General features: G+C 44.6%; 1 protein-coding gene across 4 annotated transcripts in view; it reads right to left on the reverse strand.

Annotated features, from left to right (window-relative positions):
* Positions 1–16,854, reverse strand: part of TMEM164 (transmembrane protein 164) — a 51,339-nt gene that overhangs the window by 13,145 nt on the left and 21,340 nt on the right. For all 4 annotated transcript variants that reach the window (XM_048514418.1, XM_048514419.1, XM_048514420.1 and 1 more), the window contains exon 5: positions 600–678. In XM_048514418.1, the coding sequence (XP_048370375.1) occupies positions 600–678 (79 nt within the window). The remainder of the gene's footprint in view (positions 1–599; positions 679–16,854) is intronic.

Genomic DNA, 16,854 nt, shown 5'->3' on the forward strand with positions numbered 1-16,854 from the left:
CATTTCCAATTGAAGGTCTTCAAAGGAAATCTCAGTGTGTGTATTTAAACATAAAATCATTACACAAAGGCAAACAAGGGCTACACTAAATCGTGTTACAGGGGAAAAGGGAGGAATGCAAAAATAAACGGCCCGCACTGAGGGAACACACACTAAGCAGGTGGATAAATGAAAAAAATGAGGGAAACAGACACAGAAGACACAACAACCACACAAAAAACGACAAGAATAGAAGGGAAAGACAAAAAACTTAAGGCTCCTGAGGAAAAAAGCTGAAGAAAGGCACGGAGCCCGAAGGAAGTTGTGCACTCCTGTACGAGGCAGGAACGTAACTGTCAACGGAAGGAAGTGACCGTTATAGGGAGGAAGTAAAGTAAAAAGTTCAGAGAAGTCCTGCCTCCTAGTAACAGGAAGAGAACAACCCATCCAGATTCCCTCCACCTTCAGGAGAACTGTGCCATCCACACATGGACAGTTGGATGGATTCCACTTGGGAAATGAACTTCACTATCAGTGGTAGTTCTGGAAAATAAACTGCAATTGGCATTTAGCTTTCCAACAGAATAGTGAATCTTTGGGGGGGGGGGGGAGAGACTTACCTCTTTTCTGTAGTAGGTAGATAGGAACAATGTACAGCATGACATGCTGGATGTAATAAACCTCCAATTCAAAAGGTAGCTGAAGTGGGGAAAAAGCAAAGTTCTTTTGTAAACCACTTATATCAGTACTCGCAGAAACAGCTACTTAGAGATGAACACAACAATTTAAGTAAAGGTTAGTAGAGCTATGTGATGCAGGTAGCCAATGAGAAACATTTGTAAATCCCACTTATTTCGATAGCACTTAGATAGAAGCAATTAACTTTAGCAGGATCCTGCCAAGTGCCATTAAACATGATGAACTCGGGGCCCCTTTCTTTCTGCAGAAATAACCTGTACTGTGGTGTATTGTATTGAGCAGCATTCTGTCCTGTACTCTCAGCTGTTTTTAGTTACTTCCTCACTATTAGTTTCAGGAAGGCAGCCATGTAGGTCTGCAGTAGAGGAGTCAGGTAACATTTTAGACACCAAGAAGATTTTCAAGGTATGAGCTTTCAAGTGTCAATGTTCCTGTCATCAGATAGCTCTCGAAAGCTTATGCCCTGAAAACCTGAAGGTGCTACTGGACTCAGAACTAGCTCTTCCTCAATATTAGTGTAACAAATTATCAATTTGCAATAAAGAACTGTATACTAAACAATACAGGAATTCCTATGAAGTGCGCACATCTATAAGTGATGCAAATTTGAAAACAGAACGAATAATTTTTAATAGCTTCACGATCTCTCAAAGATTATTCACCGATAATGTTACATCCAAATACTTTCATCCAGTGTAACATAGAATGTCAGACAAGGAGTGGTGAGATTCATAGAAGTTCAACTCGAAACAGAGTTAAATCCTTCTAAAACCAGCTGATTTCAAAGGACTTATGTTCTTATGTTCTTATGACTTAGAAAGCTGCGACTCTGTTTAGGTCTACACTGTAGGAGATTTTGTGCCAGGTCCTCAGCCAAGACTACCTTACAGGGCTGTTGTGTAATTACCATAAGAAAGGAAGAACCATATATGCTACCCTGCACTTCTTGGAAGAAAGGAAAAATAAAATATGATCATTGAATTCCAATTGTAATTGAGGACAGTTAGTTATGCTTCCAGAAAGATACCACCTTGTGTTGTCCAATACAATTCAGACTAAGTTTAAAAGACACCTCTGTGAATGGCTCAAGCATTCATCTACTAATCAACCAAATAAGCTAGTTTACAGGCCCAGCTCCTCTGCAGATGACAATGAAGCAAAATCTGACAGACAGGAACATCACCAAGGCAGTCTGTAGCCAGCAAGACCAGATCTCCCTATTGCTCAGAGGAGAAAGTAAGCATGATCCAGAATCTTTTACAAAGGACTCTGGCCAATTTGAGAAGGGTTATTTGACTTGCACGACTAGTCTCTTGGCAGTTCCTTCCTTAGCTAGCACTGGGTCCCCCATGGCATGTTTCAGGCCACTAGATGAAGGTCCTTGGCCAGACTCAGATACTGACACCAGAGACAGAAAAGCAATACATTCAAATGTCCAAAGGCCTGCCAAGCCTAAAGATAAATGGATGCATTACAGCCAAGTACTTCTTTGCAAAGTTAAAACACTCATGAGGATGGGGTGAGGTGGGGTGGAGAGGGTAAAAGCGTACTTATGCAATAAGAACTTCTGTCCAAAGATTACACAAGTTCCTGCCTTATTCATTCATTCGTTCTGGTTATTAACAAGTGGTCTAGCCAACTAGATATTTCCTTAGATCAGGGGTCGGGAACCCGCGGCTCGCGAGCCGCATGCGGCTCTTCCGCTGCTGTTCTGCGGCTCCAGGAGCCGAGCCGCGGGCCCCCTCTTCACCCGCCCTGCGCGGAGCAGGGCGGGCGCATCAATCGCCCGGCGGCCGGCAAGGCCGAGCCCCTCTTCACCCGCCCTGTGCGGAGCAGGGCGGGCGCATCAATCGCCCGGCGGCCTGCCTGGCCGAGCCGCCGGGCCCCTCTTCAACCCGCCCTGCGCGGAGCAGGGCGGGCGCATCAATCGCCCGGCGGCCAGCCTGGCCGAGCTGCCGGGCCCCTCTTCAACCCGCTCTGCGCGGAGCAGGGCGGGCGGATCAATCGTCCGGCGGCCGGCAAGGCCGAGCCGCCGGGCCCCTCTTCACCCGCCCTGCGCGGAGCAGGGCGGGCGCATCAATCGCCCGGCGGCCGGCAAGGCCGAGCCGCCGGGCCCCTCTTCACCCGCCCTGCGTGGAGCAGGGCGGGCGGATCAATCGCCCGGCGGCCGTCGCGAAGACCGGAATGGCCGGTTCCTCTTCAACCCTTCGGCCAAGCGCGGAGTGGCGGCCGAGCTGCCGGGCTCATCTGGCGGCCCGCCCTGCAGGCGTGGGGTGTGTGAGCGGGCGGGCGGGGGGGGCGCGAGTGAGCAAGTGGGCGGGGGAGCGGAGGGGGGGCGAGCGAGGGGGTGGGGGGGAGCAGGGGAGGGGGAGCCAAATGGCTCTTTGAGGGGAAAAGGTTCACGACCCCTGCCTTAGATCATTCTTTGCCTCTTCTTTGCAGCACTTTCTGCAAGATGAGTACAATTTAGCATGCCTAGTTCCAGACCAGCTGTATTCTCATCAACTGAGACAGTATGTCTGTTACCAGAAACCTCTTGCCTTGTTTGCAAAAAGCTCTATTGTTTTCTATGCATTTTGCACCAATCCAAGCCCAGTAATTACTCAGTATAACAGTTAATAATTAAAATAACTGCTGTTCAATAATTAAAATAATTACTGGCAAGATGAAAAGGGGTTTTTTTGCCTTTCTTATATTGCTGAGAAGCATTAATCGAGGTTGCTGTGTGAGAGGGTGAGTGGGTGTTTATAGCCTGCTGGAGATGGGTTTCTGTTTGATTTGGTTTCTTTTGTCTGATTTGTTGTTGTCTGCTGCTGATTGACGAGGATCTGTTTGCCTGGGACTGAATGCTGCCCCCCAACGCCCCCCCCCCCCCCCCCCCCGGTGCTGAGCCTTTAAACTCTGAGGCCGATTACCCACCAGCACTCTGGCACGAGGTGGGACCGGAAGTGCATCAGGGCAAGAAATCTTGTCCCAAAATGCTTCCTCTTTGTGGTGTGAGGAGAGGAGGAGCGTCAGTGAAAGATTTCTTGCCCCATGTGTGCTTCTCGCTTTCTGCGAGAAAAGCGAGAGAACTTCTGGCATGACTTTTTGCACCAGAGCGGGGGACACTCTGCAGTGGGCAATCGACCTAAGACCCCTTCCCATCAGAGGAACAAGCTGAAGGGCAAAAGCCAAGGGGTTTTTGGTCTGAAGTTTTTAGGCTGGGGATCCTGTGAGAAGCAAATAAGTTTTACATCTTATGTGGGTTACACTTTAGGCTTCAGTAGGCAACAGGTCAGACTTGTAAGTATCAGCATACAAAGGAAATTCTAGCATGAAGAAATGCACTTGAAGGGTGACAGTGGATACTCATGGCCCATTTCCAGCCACCTGCAGGGAAGTGTGCCACATTTGTCTTCTTCTGCACAAAACATCCTGCAGATGTTTTTAAAAGATCCATTTTGGCTGTCTGTGTTCACTCTGTGCGGACAAAAAAAGCGTTGCCAGCCAAAATGATTCTTTTTTTCCCCCACCTGCCACCTGATGGAGCTCTTGTCAGTTTCATACAGTTGCACAGGCCATTTTCTCCTGCTTGTGATTCTCCGTCACACCTGCCATTTGGTGAAGATTTGCAACGGAGGTTTCCTCTGCTTGTAGCTCATCTGCACACGATTTCGCTTAAAAACTACATGAATAAGTTTGTTTTGCCGCATGATTCCACGCATGTGTCATTTTTCCTTTTTTTGTTTGTTTTGGGGAAAATGTCTGCAAAGCTATGACAACACAACACAATAATCTGCAATATGTGCATATCTGAATCATACCGTGTTTCCCCGAATATAAGACAGTGTCTTATATTAATTTTTGCTCCCAAAGATGCGCTATGTCTTATTTTCAGGGGATGTCTTATTTTTCCTGTGTTCTGTTCGTCGGGCATGCTTCCAAACAAAAACTTTGCTATGTCTTACTTTCGGGGGATGCCTTATATTTCGCACTTCAGCAAAACCTCTACCATGTCTTATTTTTCGGGGATGTCTTATATTAGGGGAAACAGGGTAGTAGCTTCGCAAACATCGCCCTCAAAACGAACAAAAAGGAAAAACAACACGTGTGCGGAACTGCCAGGCAAGACAAACTTCGCTCATGTACTTTTTTTCCGGGAAATCGCGTGCAGAGGAAACCTCCATGGGAAACCTTCATCAAATGGCAGAGGCAGGAGGCTCCTGAAGAGGGCAGAAAATGGCGGGAGCAACTTTAGCGAAAATGAAAGTAAGAGCTGGGAGGCAGGAGAAATAAAGAGTCTCCGCATGCTTTTGTTTGCATAGGCAAGCAGGAGATGTCTTCAACTCATCTTCAAGAAAAAAAGATAGCTAGTTTAGCCATTTTAAAAAAATGGGTTGAGAGAAATAAAACATCCTGAAGACGTTCTAGGGCAGGGGTCTGCAACCTGTGGCTCTCCAGATGTTCATGGATTATGGATGCCTTGACAACTCCCTGGCCAAAAGGGCTCCTATACACCTTTCCACCAAGCACAAGCACTGCTCTCCCTGCTGAGGCAGGAAAAATACTAGGGCTAAGATGTATGCCCAAGCCTTCCACAGGAAGTAGCAACTTCAAGTTCCTGCCTCCCTGAGAGGGGGTTGGGAAATCACCCATACACGATGCCCTCGATCACCTCCGGGAGAAAGGGATTTTTTCCTCTTTTGGGGAGGGATGGGGGAGATAAACATGGTATTTAAATTTAGGTATGCATTGAAGACAGGCTTCTAAAATGTTTGTACAGACTGGTAACTTCTGTAACTTATCTGCAAGGCTGCTTATAATTACAGGGGGCTACTGAGTATACAAATAGGCAGCAACTTTGAACATGCAAAGAGAGTCTTTATAACAAAACTGTATACATTTAGGCCAACTTAAAAAAATTATTGTCTAAAAATCAGAAGCAACCGTTGCGTGAAATATAAATGATTAATTTCTTTTTTTGAAAAAAAAAGCTCTTCTAAAGTATTTAAAATTTGTTAGTGGCACAACGGCAGCACAAAGAATGGCTTTTGGCAACTGTTCCTATTTCGTAACACCTTCCTAGGAACAAAACCCCGATCATTCTGTGCCTCTGAAAGCGATTATTGTTCTGGGAGCCAATCTGTAGGTAGCAATGTTTTTCCTGGTACAATATCATACCACCAACTCCTCTAAACAATAAAGTTTTAACGTCCTGTCACCAACACCCACTGCAGCATGTCTTCAAGATAAATAAGAGAACATCAAGACAATTAAACATTGCTATACAAAACTAACTTATTTCAAACGTTTAATAAAAAGTGTTTACAATTATTCAGTGTAATTATAGCATCATATACAACAGGAACCAAAGCCACTATTCAAAGCATCTCACTTGAAGAATTCTTAATACAAAATTCCAATGTGGTTTAGTGGTTAGAACCTGCCGCTTGGACTAAGGGGATTCCAGCCTGTTTGCCATGAAAGCGTGATCATGGGCCAGCCATTCTCTTTTAGCACCACCAACCTCACAGAGTTGTTGAAAGGATAAAAGAACAACCAGGTACACTGTCTTAAGTTCATCAGAAGAAGGGCAAAATAAAAACGGAATACACAGAAAGCACCTAGATCCACAAGAAAATCAAATATTTAACATATTGCTTCCCTTTCCTAAGACAATATAGAGATGCAAAACTCCAAAGTTAATACAAAACAAATCTTATATATTTTGTCCCCATAAAACATTTATGTCGGGCCCATAAGTGTTCAATTTTACAGTTTTTCCTACATCTGATGATTCCTGGTTTCCTTCTCTTTTTCAAAAGGAAAGCTACAACACTATGAACATTACAGGAAAAAATTCCACAATACAACAGCGTTTATTATGGTTCATTGACCTGATATTAAAATATACAAGAATACACAGGAAAATATAAATTACAAGTTATAATATGTTAAAAATAATGAATAAAAAGTAATAAAAAACAGATTAACCAATATGCTAACTAACAGATATAAAATCTGTATATAGTGATCAGCCTACTATTAAAACCATCTGCCAGTGCTTTATGTCTTATAACAACTACGAGAAATTCGGCCACAGAGCTTTGAGTGGAATTTGAGTGACCTTCTTGTTTTTGTCCTCAAAGAGAGTCCTCCTAACAATGTGGCTACCTAGAGGATTGAAGGAGACAGATTCTGATTTCTCTTATACAATTTCTCTTAAATAATTGGCATGGGAGAAGGATATGTTTGATTGTCTCTGGTTCGGTTTTATTACATAAGCAAAGCCTTGAATGATAAGGAGCACCTGAAACCTTCCTTTTAGAAGAAGAGTTGGATTTATATCCACCCTTTCTCTCCTATAGGAGACTCAAAGGGGCTTGCAAACTCCTTTTCCCTTCCCTCACAACAACAAACACCCTGTGAGGTATGTGAGGCTTAGAGAGCTCCGAAGAACTGTGACAAGTCCAAGGTCACCCAGCTGGCATGTGTGGGAGTGCACAGGCTAATCTGAATTCCCCAGATAAGCCTCCACAGCTCCAGCGGCAGAGCGGGGAATCAAACCCGGTTCCTCCAGATTAGAGTACACCTGAAGGGGAAAGAATTTAATCTGGCTCTGGTGAATGCCCAGAAATACTGATGGTTTGTTAAGCTGTTTAAATAATTCTCTGGGCAAAAGGGATTCGAATTTCTGATGCCAAATTCTGCTGGGGAAATTCCATGATGCACACTGGAAACACATTGCAAATTGGGTTGAAATCAAGGCACCCTATAATAGCCACATTTTCTATCAACTGTCATAGCTGCCATTTGGTAATAATTTGTTTTAGGATTATTTTCGGCACAGGGGTTCCTCAGAAGTTGGATACAGTTGAGTGTAACAGATATGTTTAACTACTAGACACATTTTATCTGGATTCAGACATTGTTTTAGGGTAGAAACAGCCGTGGCCACCATGACTGATGACATTTGATGGAAGAATGAAAGGGCAGGGCATTTCTCTTGATTCTACTGGACCTCTTAGTGGCTTTTGAAACCATCAATCATAGTATCCTTCTGGATAGGCTGGCTGGGTTGGGAGTAGGAGACACCATGCTTCGGTGGTTCTGTTCTTACTTGACCAGCTGATTCAAGAAGGATTCCATTTTGTCCCCCATGCTGTTTAACATCTACATGAAACTTCTGAGAGAGGTCATCTGGGGATTTAGAGTGATGGCTGACACCCTGCTCTGTATCTCCTTAACAGCTAAGTCAGATGGGTCTGTGGGAGTCCTGAAAAGGTGCCTGGAGAAGGTTATTGGATGGATGAAGGCCAATAAACTGAAGCACAGACAGAAAACTTAAGATGCTGTTGGTCAATGAAGAAACTACTTGGAGACTGTGGAGACAGCCTGTCCCTGAGAAGCCTGCATTCCTCCTAAAGGAGCAGGCTCATAGCTTGGAAGTACATCTAGATCCTGGCCCATAACTGAAGGCTCAGATTTCCTCCATGGCACATAGCACCTTCTATTAGCTTTCGCTGGCACACCAAGGAAGCTCATTTCTCAAAAACCATTAACTGGCCATGGTGATCTATACTGTAATCACAATGAAGTCAGAGACCCATAATGTGCTGTACATGGGGCTGTCTGAAAACAATCAAACTGGTTCAAAATGCAGCAACCACGCTATTGCAACAGGTCGGTTACAAGAGTCATATGACCACTGTGCTGAAAGAATTACAGTGGTTTCTGGGCCCAATTCTGTGCCAGCTCCTTCCTTTGAGAGCCTCACTGGGTGCTTAAAGGAGAAGAAGAAGAGTTTGGATTTATATCCCACCTTTCTCTTCTGTAGGAGACTCAAAGGGGCTTACAATCTCCTTGCCCTTCCCCACTCACAACGGAAACACCCCAGGAGGTGGTGGTGGGGACTGAGAGAGTCCTAAAAGCTGTGAGCTAAGCTCCAAAGGGTCACCCTTTGGGCCATGCAGGTAAGGGAGTGTACAGGCTAATCTGAATTCACCAGATAAGCCTCCACAGCTCAGGCGGCAGAGCTGGGAATCAAACCCGGTTCCTCCAGATTAGATACACGAGCTCTTAACCTCCTACGCCACTGCTAAAGGAGCATCACATCCCATACTATCCAGACCACCAACTAAGAGCAGCCCCTCAAGCCCTGTTTTCTGTGCCCCACCTTCAGAAGTAGCAGGTGCTGACGACCGAAAGAGCATTGTTTGTACTGATGTGCTGCCTCTGGAGGACTCTTCTACTTGAGGATCACCCTAACCATGTATATTAAGGTTCCACTGTTTGCCACACCCTATAGCCAGGCAGGCAGGTCTGGACTGCAAAAAGAACACAGGGAAATTGCTACCTGATGTTAGCAACGGCAAGCTTACTAACAAACACAAACTGAAATCCTACAGAAACTTAGGGCAGCTTGAGAGATGATAATAAGTCAGATATTTGTTCAGATTTTATATGCTGAAGTTTCTGAGTACTATGATCTTCCTTGACTAGAGAAGGAATTGTCTTCTTTAAAAAAAGACTATTCTATGAAATTTGCTATGAGCATTTAAAGTGCATTGATAATTTTCTCTTAACTGAATATTTCTTCATCTTTAAATACACAACAGCAGCTCCAGCCATCTGTGAAGGAATCTTCCATATGTGGGTGTCAACAAAGACCATTCAATTTAGAAGAGCCACATCATTGTGCAACTATGATTGTTCTGAGAGAAAAAAAATGTTGCAAAACATTTTCGTGTACAGATGTGGCTCAGGAGACCATAATTAATTTTTTAAAAGACTGAACACACTAAACTTAACCTCAGGATGAAACATTTAAGTTACACCAGAGGTTTGCCAGCAACTTCAGATGCTGGCACACGGGGAGAGCTATTCGTTGTTCCAGTAGACATACTCAAAATTTTCAGCTGCTTTATCGTAGATAAAGCTGTGAGCTTTATCCAGACAAATTTAATAGCAATTAACACTAAAAACTATATGGCTTGGAACTTGGTTACCTGAAGGGCCATCTTCTTCCACAGGAAGAGGCCCTCCTGACTGTAACATCAAAGCTAACTTGATGGGTACACAAGAGAAGACCCTTTCAGTGGTAACTCCACAATTATGGAACAGGCTCCTCACTTTTGACCTTTAGGAGGCAGTTGAAAATGGTTTTATATAGGACTACATCTAGTTTCGTAGATGTTTCGTAGCAGTCACATGTAGTGATTTTATACTTTGACTTTAAGTTTTTAATATGTTTTATTCTATGTGTTCTATCTATGTTTGTAAGCAACCTTGAGCTCTATAAAGAAGTTGGCATCCAGCTCTTGATGGGGTTCTGCTTGAGCCGATTCCAGAAGTCAAGAAATTCGGGGTGATTCTGGACTCCACATTGTCTGTGGAGGCCCAGGTCACCAACGCTGCCCAGCTGGCATTCTTTCATCTATGCCAGGTGAGGCAGCTCATCCCCTACCTGTCGTCTTCCGACCTAGCTACACTGATCCATGCTATGGTCACCTCCAGATGGGACTATTGCAATGCACTCTATGCTGGGCTTCCCTTGAGACTGATCCCGAAACTGCAACTGGTTCAAAATGCAGCTGCCCGGCTCCTTTTGAGGATTCTGTGGCACGCACATATGACTCCAAAAGCAAGAAGCCGCAACAGTTACCAGCTGAGAACCGGATCAAGTTCAAGGTTTTAACGTTAACTTTCAAAGTCCTTAACAGTCTGGGAGCAGGATATCTGCACGACCGTCTCTTCCATTAACCCCCAGTGGACATTAAGATCAGGAGAAAAGGGGCTCCTAGCAACTCCTGGCCCTCGTGAGTGGCCTCAATGCGGGCCAGGACCTCTTGAGCCTTGGTCCCTACCTGGTGGAACAGCCTCCCTGAGGAGATCAGGGCCCTGCGGGAGGGACCTCATGAAGTTCCGAAGAGCCTGCAAAACTTGCGATCCGCCAGACCCAGCTGTCCCATCTATCCCAGTGGGTCTGTGCTGCTTCACTGTAGGTACAAAGTAACAAGACTGCGCCCTCATTTATCGGTCTATTAAATCTTAATTATTTATTACATTTTTAATTTGACTGTTTTAATTAACTGATTGAATTATATTACAAACTTTAGACTGTCTCTCAGTCTCCAATTTTATGGTCCATACACTTTTATTGTATCCTTGTCAATTTGTAAATTGCCCGAGCTAGCTCTGGCAGGGGTGATTAAGAAATTCGATAAATAAATAAATAATGCAGCCATACTCTTTTCCACCAAAAGAAAAAGTGCGGTCAGAAGTGCTGCGGTGGAAGAAAAAGTAGTATGTTTCTACAGTAGAAAATAGTCCTGAATGTAAGAGCGTAAGTACAGGCTCCTGAACGCGCGTAGAGTGCACTTCTGCCAGCCCAATGTTTGTCAAGGAAGGGGAAAGGGATCCCTCTACTAAGCCACCAACCCCACATTCACCAAAGGGAAGTCTTGCCAAGCCAAATTGTTCCTGTGAAGCAGCAGGAGCTAAGATCCCTGTTGGGGATATGCCTTTTCAGACCCAGGGCCCCTGAGGAGCCGCAGTGTTTGAATCCCATCTCTTTGCAGCCAAAACCAAAATACGGAAGTGCATTTACATTATGTGAGTCACAGGCCAGACTGTTACTCTGTGACAGAGCCACTCCCGTCTCATTTCGGCTACCGTACCTCATACTTCCGCCCCAGGAAAAAGAGGACAGAACGGAAACTGGAAAAACAAGCCAATGGCGATACACTTAAAAATAAAATGGTTCAATGAGAAACTTTGTCCCACCTCTCACCCTCAGGGCACTATGGAGATTGGAGTTTTTAATAAAAGGGAGACCAGCGGCTTCTACAGGCACTAAGACGCCTGTGGAGCATTCCACTACAAAGAAGGTCCAGGGTATGGCAGATTAGTATAAATTGCACTTTTATCTTTTGGTGGAAAAGACTATAATTGTGTCTGTGTCTGTGTAAACTAAATAAAGCTTGAACTACTAAACACCTGCTCATCTGTTAAGATCTTCATCTGAGGCCCTCTTAAGAAAAAGGAAAAGAATCTTTTAAGTTGTGACATCCTGATTTTGGAATGACATGTTCACTTGTCCGCCTGGCTTCAAGCTTGCTGAGTTTTCAACGGCAGTAAAATACATTTATTTACACAAGCTGTTTTGAGCTTTTTCCCACTTCTTTTTGCTAATTTGTATTATTGTCCATGTAATTAACAGCCAAATCTATTCTATTCATTCATTCATTCATTCATTCATTCATTCATTCATTCATTCATTCATTCATTCATTCATTCATTCTATTCAAATCAACCTGACAGCCACCTCAATCATGTTTTAAACTGGGAGAGCCCCTCGGCTGGCAGAAAAATAGTTGCAAAGGCAATGAAAGGCACAGCTGAGGAAAGCAGTAAAGCTTTGCGCAACACCATCATGGAAGATGGGGTTATGAGGGGTCACCAGATGCCATCAGTTGGCTATGTCAACATCTGAAAGGATACACCTTGTTCCCTTACACAACATTGCAGACTACTGGAAAAGGAAATAAGCATGAATATAGATGGGCACTGTCCAAGAAGTAAACAGCTGGCAGGAAATGAAAAAACATACCGTATTTAAAAATTATACAGTTAATTAAAGCACATATATTAGTGGTTCAATTTCATCAGGATCCAAAGAGGCAGTCAGTGCCTGATAGTGATTTTGAGCAAAGCAGAAATAATTTATTTTGGAACAGAGATGGGATCATCAAGATAAGAAGCAGATACTTTCAGTTTACACTTTTTAAAAGATGTATGAAAGAAATACAAGTTCTCACACTTGAAGTCCATATTTTACTAAATTCTGCAACTACTAATTCATCCGCTGGTCTCAAGTTCCTCTGGCCGTTTCTCAAGCGACGGTTCTTTAATGGCGTTCCTCTGGGGACGGGATAAATAAACGCCGTCCTCAGGGAGCCATCTCGCGACAGGCGCCGCTCGCCCTCCAGGATGGGCGTTAGGCGTTGTCGCTTCGAAAACAACCCTTTTAAAGGGTTGTTTTTTCCCAGACAGCTGAGCCCGGCGGCGCTTTGATAAAAGCAATAACAGTTAACCGCTGGGAATGCTAAAGTTTCTCTATTCACTTCCACTTTAGTCCTTATCATGTTGCCTGTTGTCCGTTGACGCCATTCACGCTGTCCTCCGAATCCCCTGGAGGTCGGAGGGCAGCGCGGGCGGGGCTCGACGCTAAAAGCAGGCCTATCGACGGGACAAGGATGAAAGTGGACGGAGAAGGGGGAAGAGGCGGGCTTTCCATGCGAGCTCGCCTGCCCGTCGCCGTGTCTTTCCAGAGGCCGTCCAAGATGCTTGCATTTAACGGCCTCCACCACCACGCCGGCAGAATTCTGGCCGGCGTGGAGGCGCCTCGACGGCCGTGCGGAAACAGCCTCTGAAAACACTAAAAAACCCAATATTCTATGCAAATGTAAAAAATGATCCCAAGATGATTTCAACTATTAAACCACTTAAGAAGCAGCAATAAGAACCCCAAAAGTTCATGTTGCTGATTTAATATTTTTAGACTTTGATAGAACAGTAGCTTCCAGAAGCATTATAGTTACACACTCCAAAGAAAACAGCCAGACACTGTGAGCCCATGTATAGTTCTGCTTTACTTTTATCTATAGGATTACTGTCAACAATAGTTAACCAGTCTTCTGGATGTAGGCCATTTACCTGAATTATGGTTAATTAAGTTCCATGAAACTATGTTATGAAGTTGGTTAATTAACCAGTTACATCTCAATAATGGTTTTGTGTTTCAGATACTGTCACTTAAACCTGTCTTATTTCTCTCAAAGACTCCAGGTCAGGCCCACCTATAGAGATTCCTGATAAGAGTAGCTGAAAATCCAAACAGTTCTTACTTTTATTGCTCCCAGCAAGCAGTTTTTCCTGTCAAGCTGGTGTCTTTCCTATTCTTAAAGGTGCAGGAATGCTGACATGCTTCACTCTTATTTGCTCCACTTTAATGAAGTTTTACTAGTTAGTATCACCACCCAGAGCAGAGTTGCAGCAGAGCCAGTCTGGGAAGTGGTCCAACCCAATGTTCAAGTTGTTTTACTGCTGTCCAGGTGCAAGACTAGTTTTCCAATGTGGTAGTAATGTTAACCTCGGAAATGCCCCCCCCCCAATATACACAGACTTGTATGATTGCCATTCAGCTGGGCTTCAAGGCTGGCTAGAGAGGTGCAGATTGTCTAGCCCACCTCACATCCAGCACACAAAGGAGACGCTCGGGGCAGTGAAATGCCTTTAGCCACCCCTGTCTGTCACTTGTTCCACTGCCAACAGAGTCCCAGGCTGCTACCTCCAGAATCTGACTAATGTTTGCACAGGTCTGGAAAGTGCATACCTCTTTCCAACTATCTGTGTCTCTGCCACCAGGTTGTGGGAAGTGGGCTGATTTGCTGCCACTTGAGTTCAAGATGAATTCCAGCAACAGAAGAGCTGACATAAGGCTGCCAATAGCAAGATGAAAATGGAAGGGGGCGCTTCTGTTGGATCTTTAGAAGCTGTAGCCTTTGTGTACGCAAGTATGGTTCACTTCAGGATGTCTTCTGATTTGGTGTAAGGCAGGGGTCTTCAAACTATGGCCCCCCAGATGTTCATGAACTACAATTCCCATCAGCCCTGCCACTTAGCCATGCTGGCAGGGGCTGATGGGAATTGTAGTCCATGAACATCTGGAGGGCCATAGTTTGAAGACCCCTGGTGTAAGGCAATGGTCAGAGGCAGGGAAAGAGGGCATGAACACAGTCTTGCAGTCTTACCGGTGAATAGAAAGCAAGGTATTGTCGAAGGCTTTCACGGCCAGAATCACTGGAATGCTGTGTGGTTTCCGGGCTGTATGGCTGTGTTTTAGCAGCATTCTCTCCTGACGTTTCGCCTGCATCTGTGGCCTCTGAAGATGCCAGCCACAGATGCAGGCGAAACATCAGGAGAGACTGCTGCTAGAACACGGCCATACAGTCCGGAAACCACACAGCACCCCAGAAAGCAAGGTGTTCACACAGCAAAATTTTCCTTCAATCAGGTATCACAATTCAAACTGAGATACCAGCCAGAAGACTGAGAAAACTCTGTAACAGTCTGATTTCATAAACTAACCATGAATTGGTTCAGACCTAAACACAAAACCATGGCTTAACTGAATTAACCATTGATAATGATCACCCAAGTTTGGTGCCTAATTTGGGGTCCTGAAACCAGCCTCCTGGGCTATTAACCACAATTATGAATCCACGATACATATGAACACGGTAATCTGATTTAATCCTGATTTGCTTTCCTGATGAGATTCCACCTGTGGGATGGGCTTGAAAACAAGACCCTCTAGCCCATCAGCCAACTCTTAAAGCCCCTTGCCCCCCTCAGTTCCAATGTAATATACTCTTCTCTTCTCTCCTGCCTTTGTTCACTTAAAGACACAGCTATGAAGCAAGTTCCTTCCCTTCATCCCTAAGAATAAAAAAAAATGCCAATGGAGTCCTGGTTATGTTAATTATCTGTGCTCTGTCCATAATGAGGTTTAAGCAGCCCCACCTTACTCACATTTATTTCACTGGGAATATCAACTGAGAAGGGGGGCTGGGTGGAGGGAAAGCAAACTTCCTATCCCAGTGGTTTATTCAGTAGCGTTCCTCAGCACCTTCCACAGACAATTCATTCTGTTTACCCTCACAGGCTCCTTACCGCTTCGGCATGCATTTCCTCTGTTTCAGTAAAGTTCTGCATTTTAACACTATCTCACCCTGTAGTGTTTATTTTGTGAATGGAAACTGGGGTGGGGCAATCGGGTTCTTCAAGGGGTTTCATGGGGGTGAATTTTACAGGTTTTTGGTTAGCAGGCAGAATTTGTGGGGAGTAAGTTTTATAACCTCCTGGCAGTCCACTCCACTGCTCACTGGAGCCTCAAAGGCCAGCAGGGGGGAAATGGAAGAAAATGAGGTGGGCATGCCAGCATTATGCTAGTACGCATCATCACTTCCAGTGAAATCCAGAAGTGATGTCTCAACAACAGAGCAACACTCTAGTTAAACTCTGGTTTTACCTTAAGGCTTTGGCAAATCCTAGAACATTCTTGATGACATGACATCACTTCCTGTTTTTCACCAGAAGTGACACTATGTGCCTGTCTCTGTCCCCAAATCCTTTTAGAGTGCCAGGTGATAACATGGCATCCTAATGTTGGAATCAAAAACATGCCAGCACAATAGTCGTGAAAAAAAACCTGAGGGGGAAACAGGACGGCTGCAAGAATCATGAATGGTATTAAACAGAGATGAAACCTTGGGTGGGTGTATTGGGTTGCATTTGTGTGCAAGTGGTGCACTGAGTAGCAGAGATATGCTGGGAGGTCAAGTACTGTTCCAAGAGTGGCTGAAGCTTCATGAGAGATGCTTCCTCGCTCCTGCTTTGCCAACAGTCAGTGAGCTGAGGATGCAGCGACATTTTGCCACCCACTGCAACGCTGCAGGGAAGGCTAGAATAGCAACTGGCTGTCCAGCAGGGGAAACAATAACAGCACTGAAGCCCAATTTCACAGACTGTCCTGGTTTCACTGACTGACCACTACTAAAATAAGCCACTGTTTCAAATTATGTCTGAAGCAACAGACTCTGAATATGATCCAGAGTCAAGAAATAAAACGTTCTGGAACATTAAAAATTTGAACTGAAGATACAGAGCTTGTTTAAAAGAAAAGAATGCAGTCAGTTACTAAATCAACCTATCTAGAGTCCAGAAACATAACCAACCAGAAACTCTGCAAAAAAGATACATACGAACTACATTATATGACTGTTTCTTATTATGGAGTCAAACTAGGGTGGCCAATCTCCAGGTCGAGCTTGGAGATGTCCTGCAATTATAACTGATACCTCAACTACAGATATCAGTTACCCTGGAGGAAATGGTAGCTTTGGAGGGTGGCCTCTGATGGCATTATACCTCCCTGAGGTCTCTCCTCTCCCTAATCCTCATCCTCCCCAGGCTCTCTCTCCAAATCTCAAAGGCCTCTTGTCATAGTATACTGACACTGTTTCCCCTCTGAAGATATCTACCTTCTCCTATATGTGTGTGTGTGTGTGTGTGTGTGTGTGTGTGTGTGTGTGTGTGTGTGTGTGTGTGTGTGTGGTGTGTGTGTGTGTG

This window comes from Sphaerodactylus townsendi, linkage group LG13 (genome assembly GCF_021028975.2).
Source record: "Sphaerodactylus townsendi isolate TG3544 linkage group LG13, MPM_Stown_v2.3, whole genome shotgun sequence".
Taxonomy (NCBI): Eukaryota; Metazoa; Chordata; class Lepidosauria; order Squamata; family Sphaerodactylidae; genus Sphaerodactylus; species Sphaerodactylus townsendi.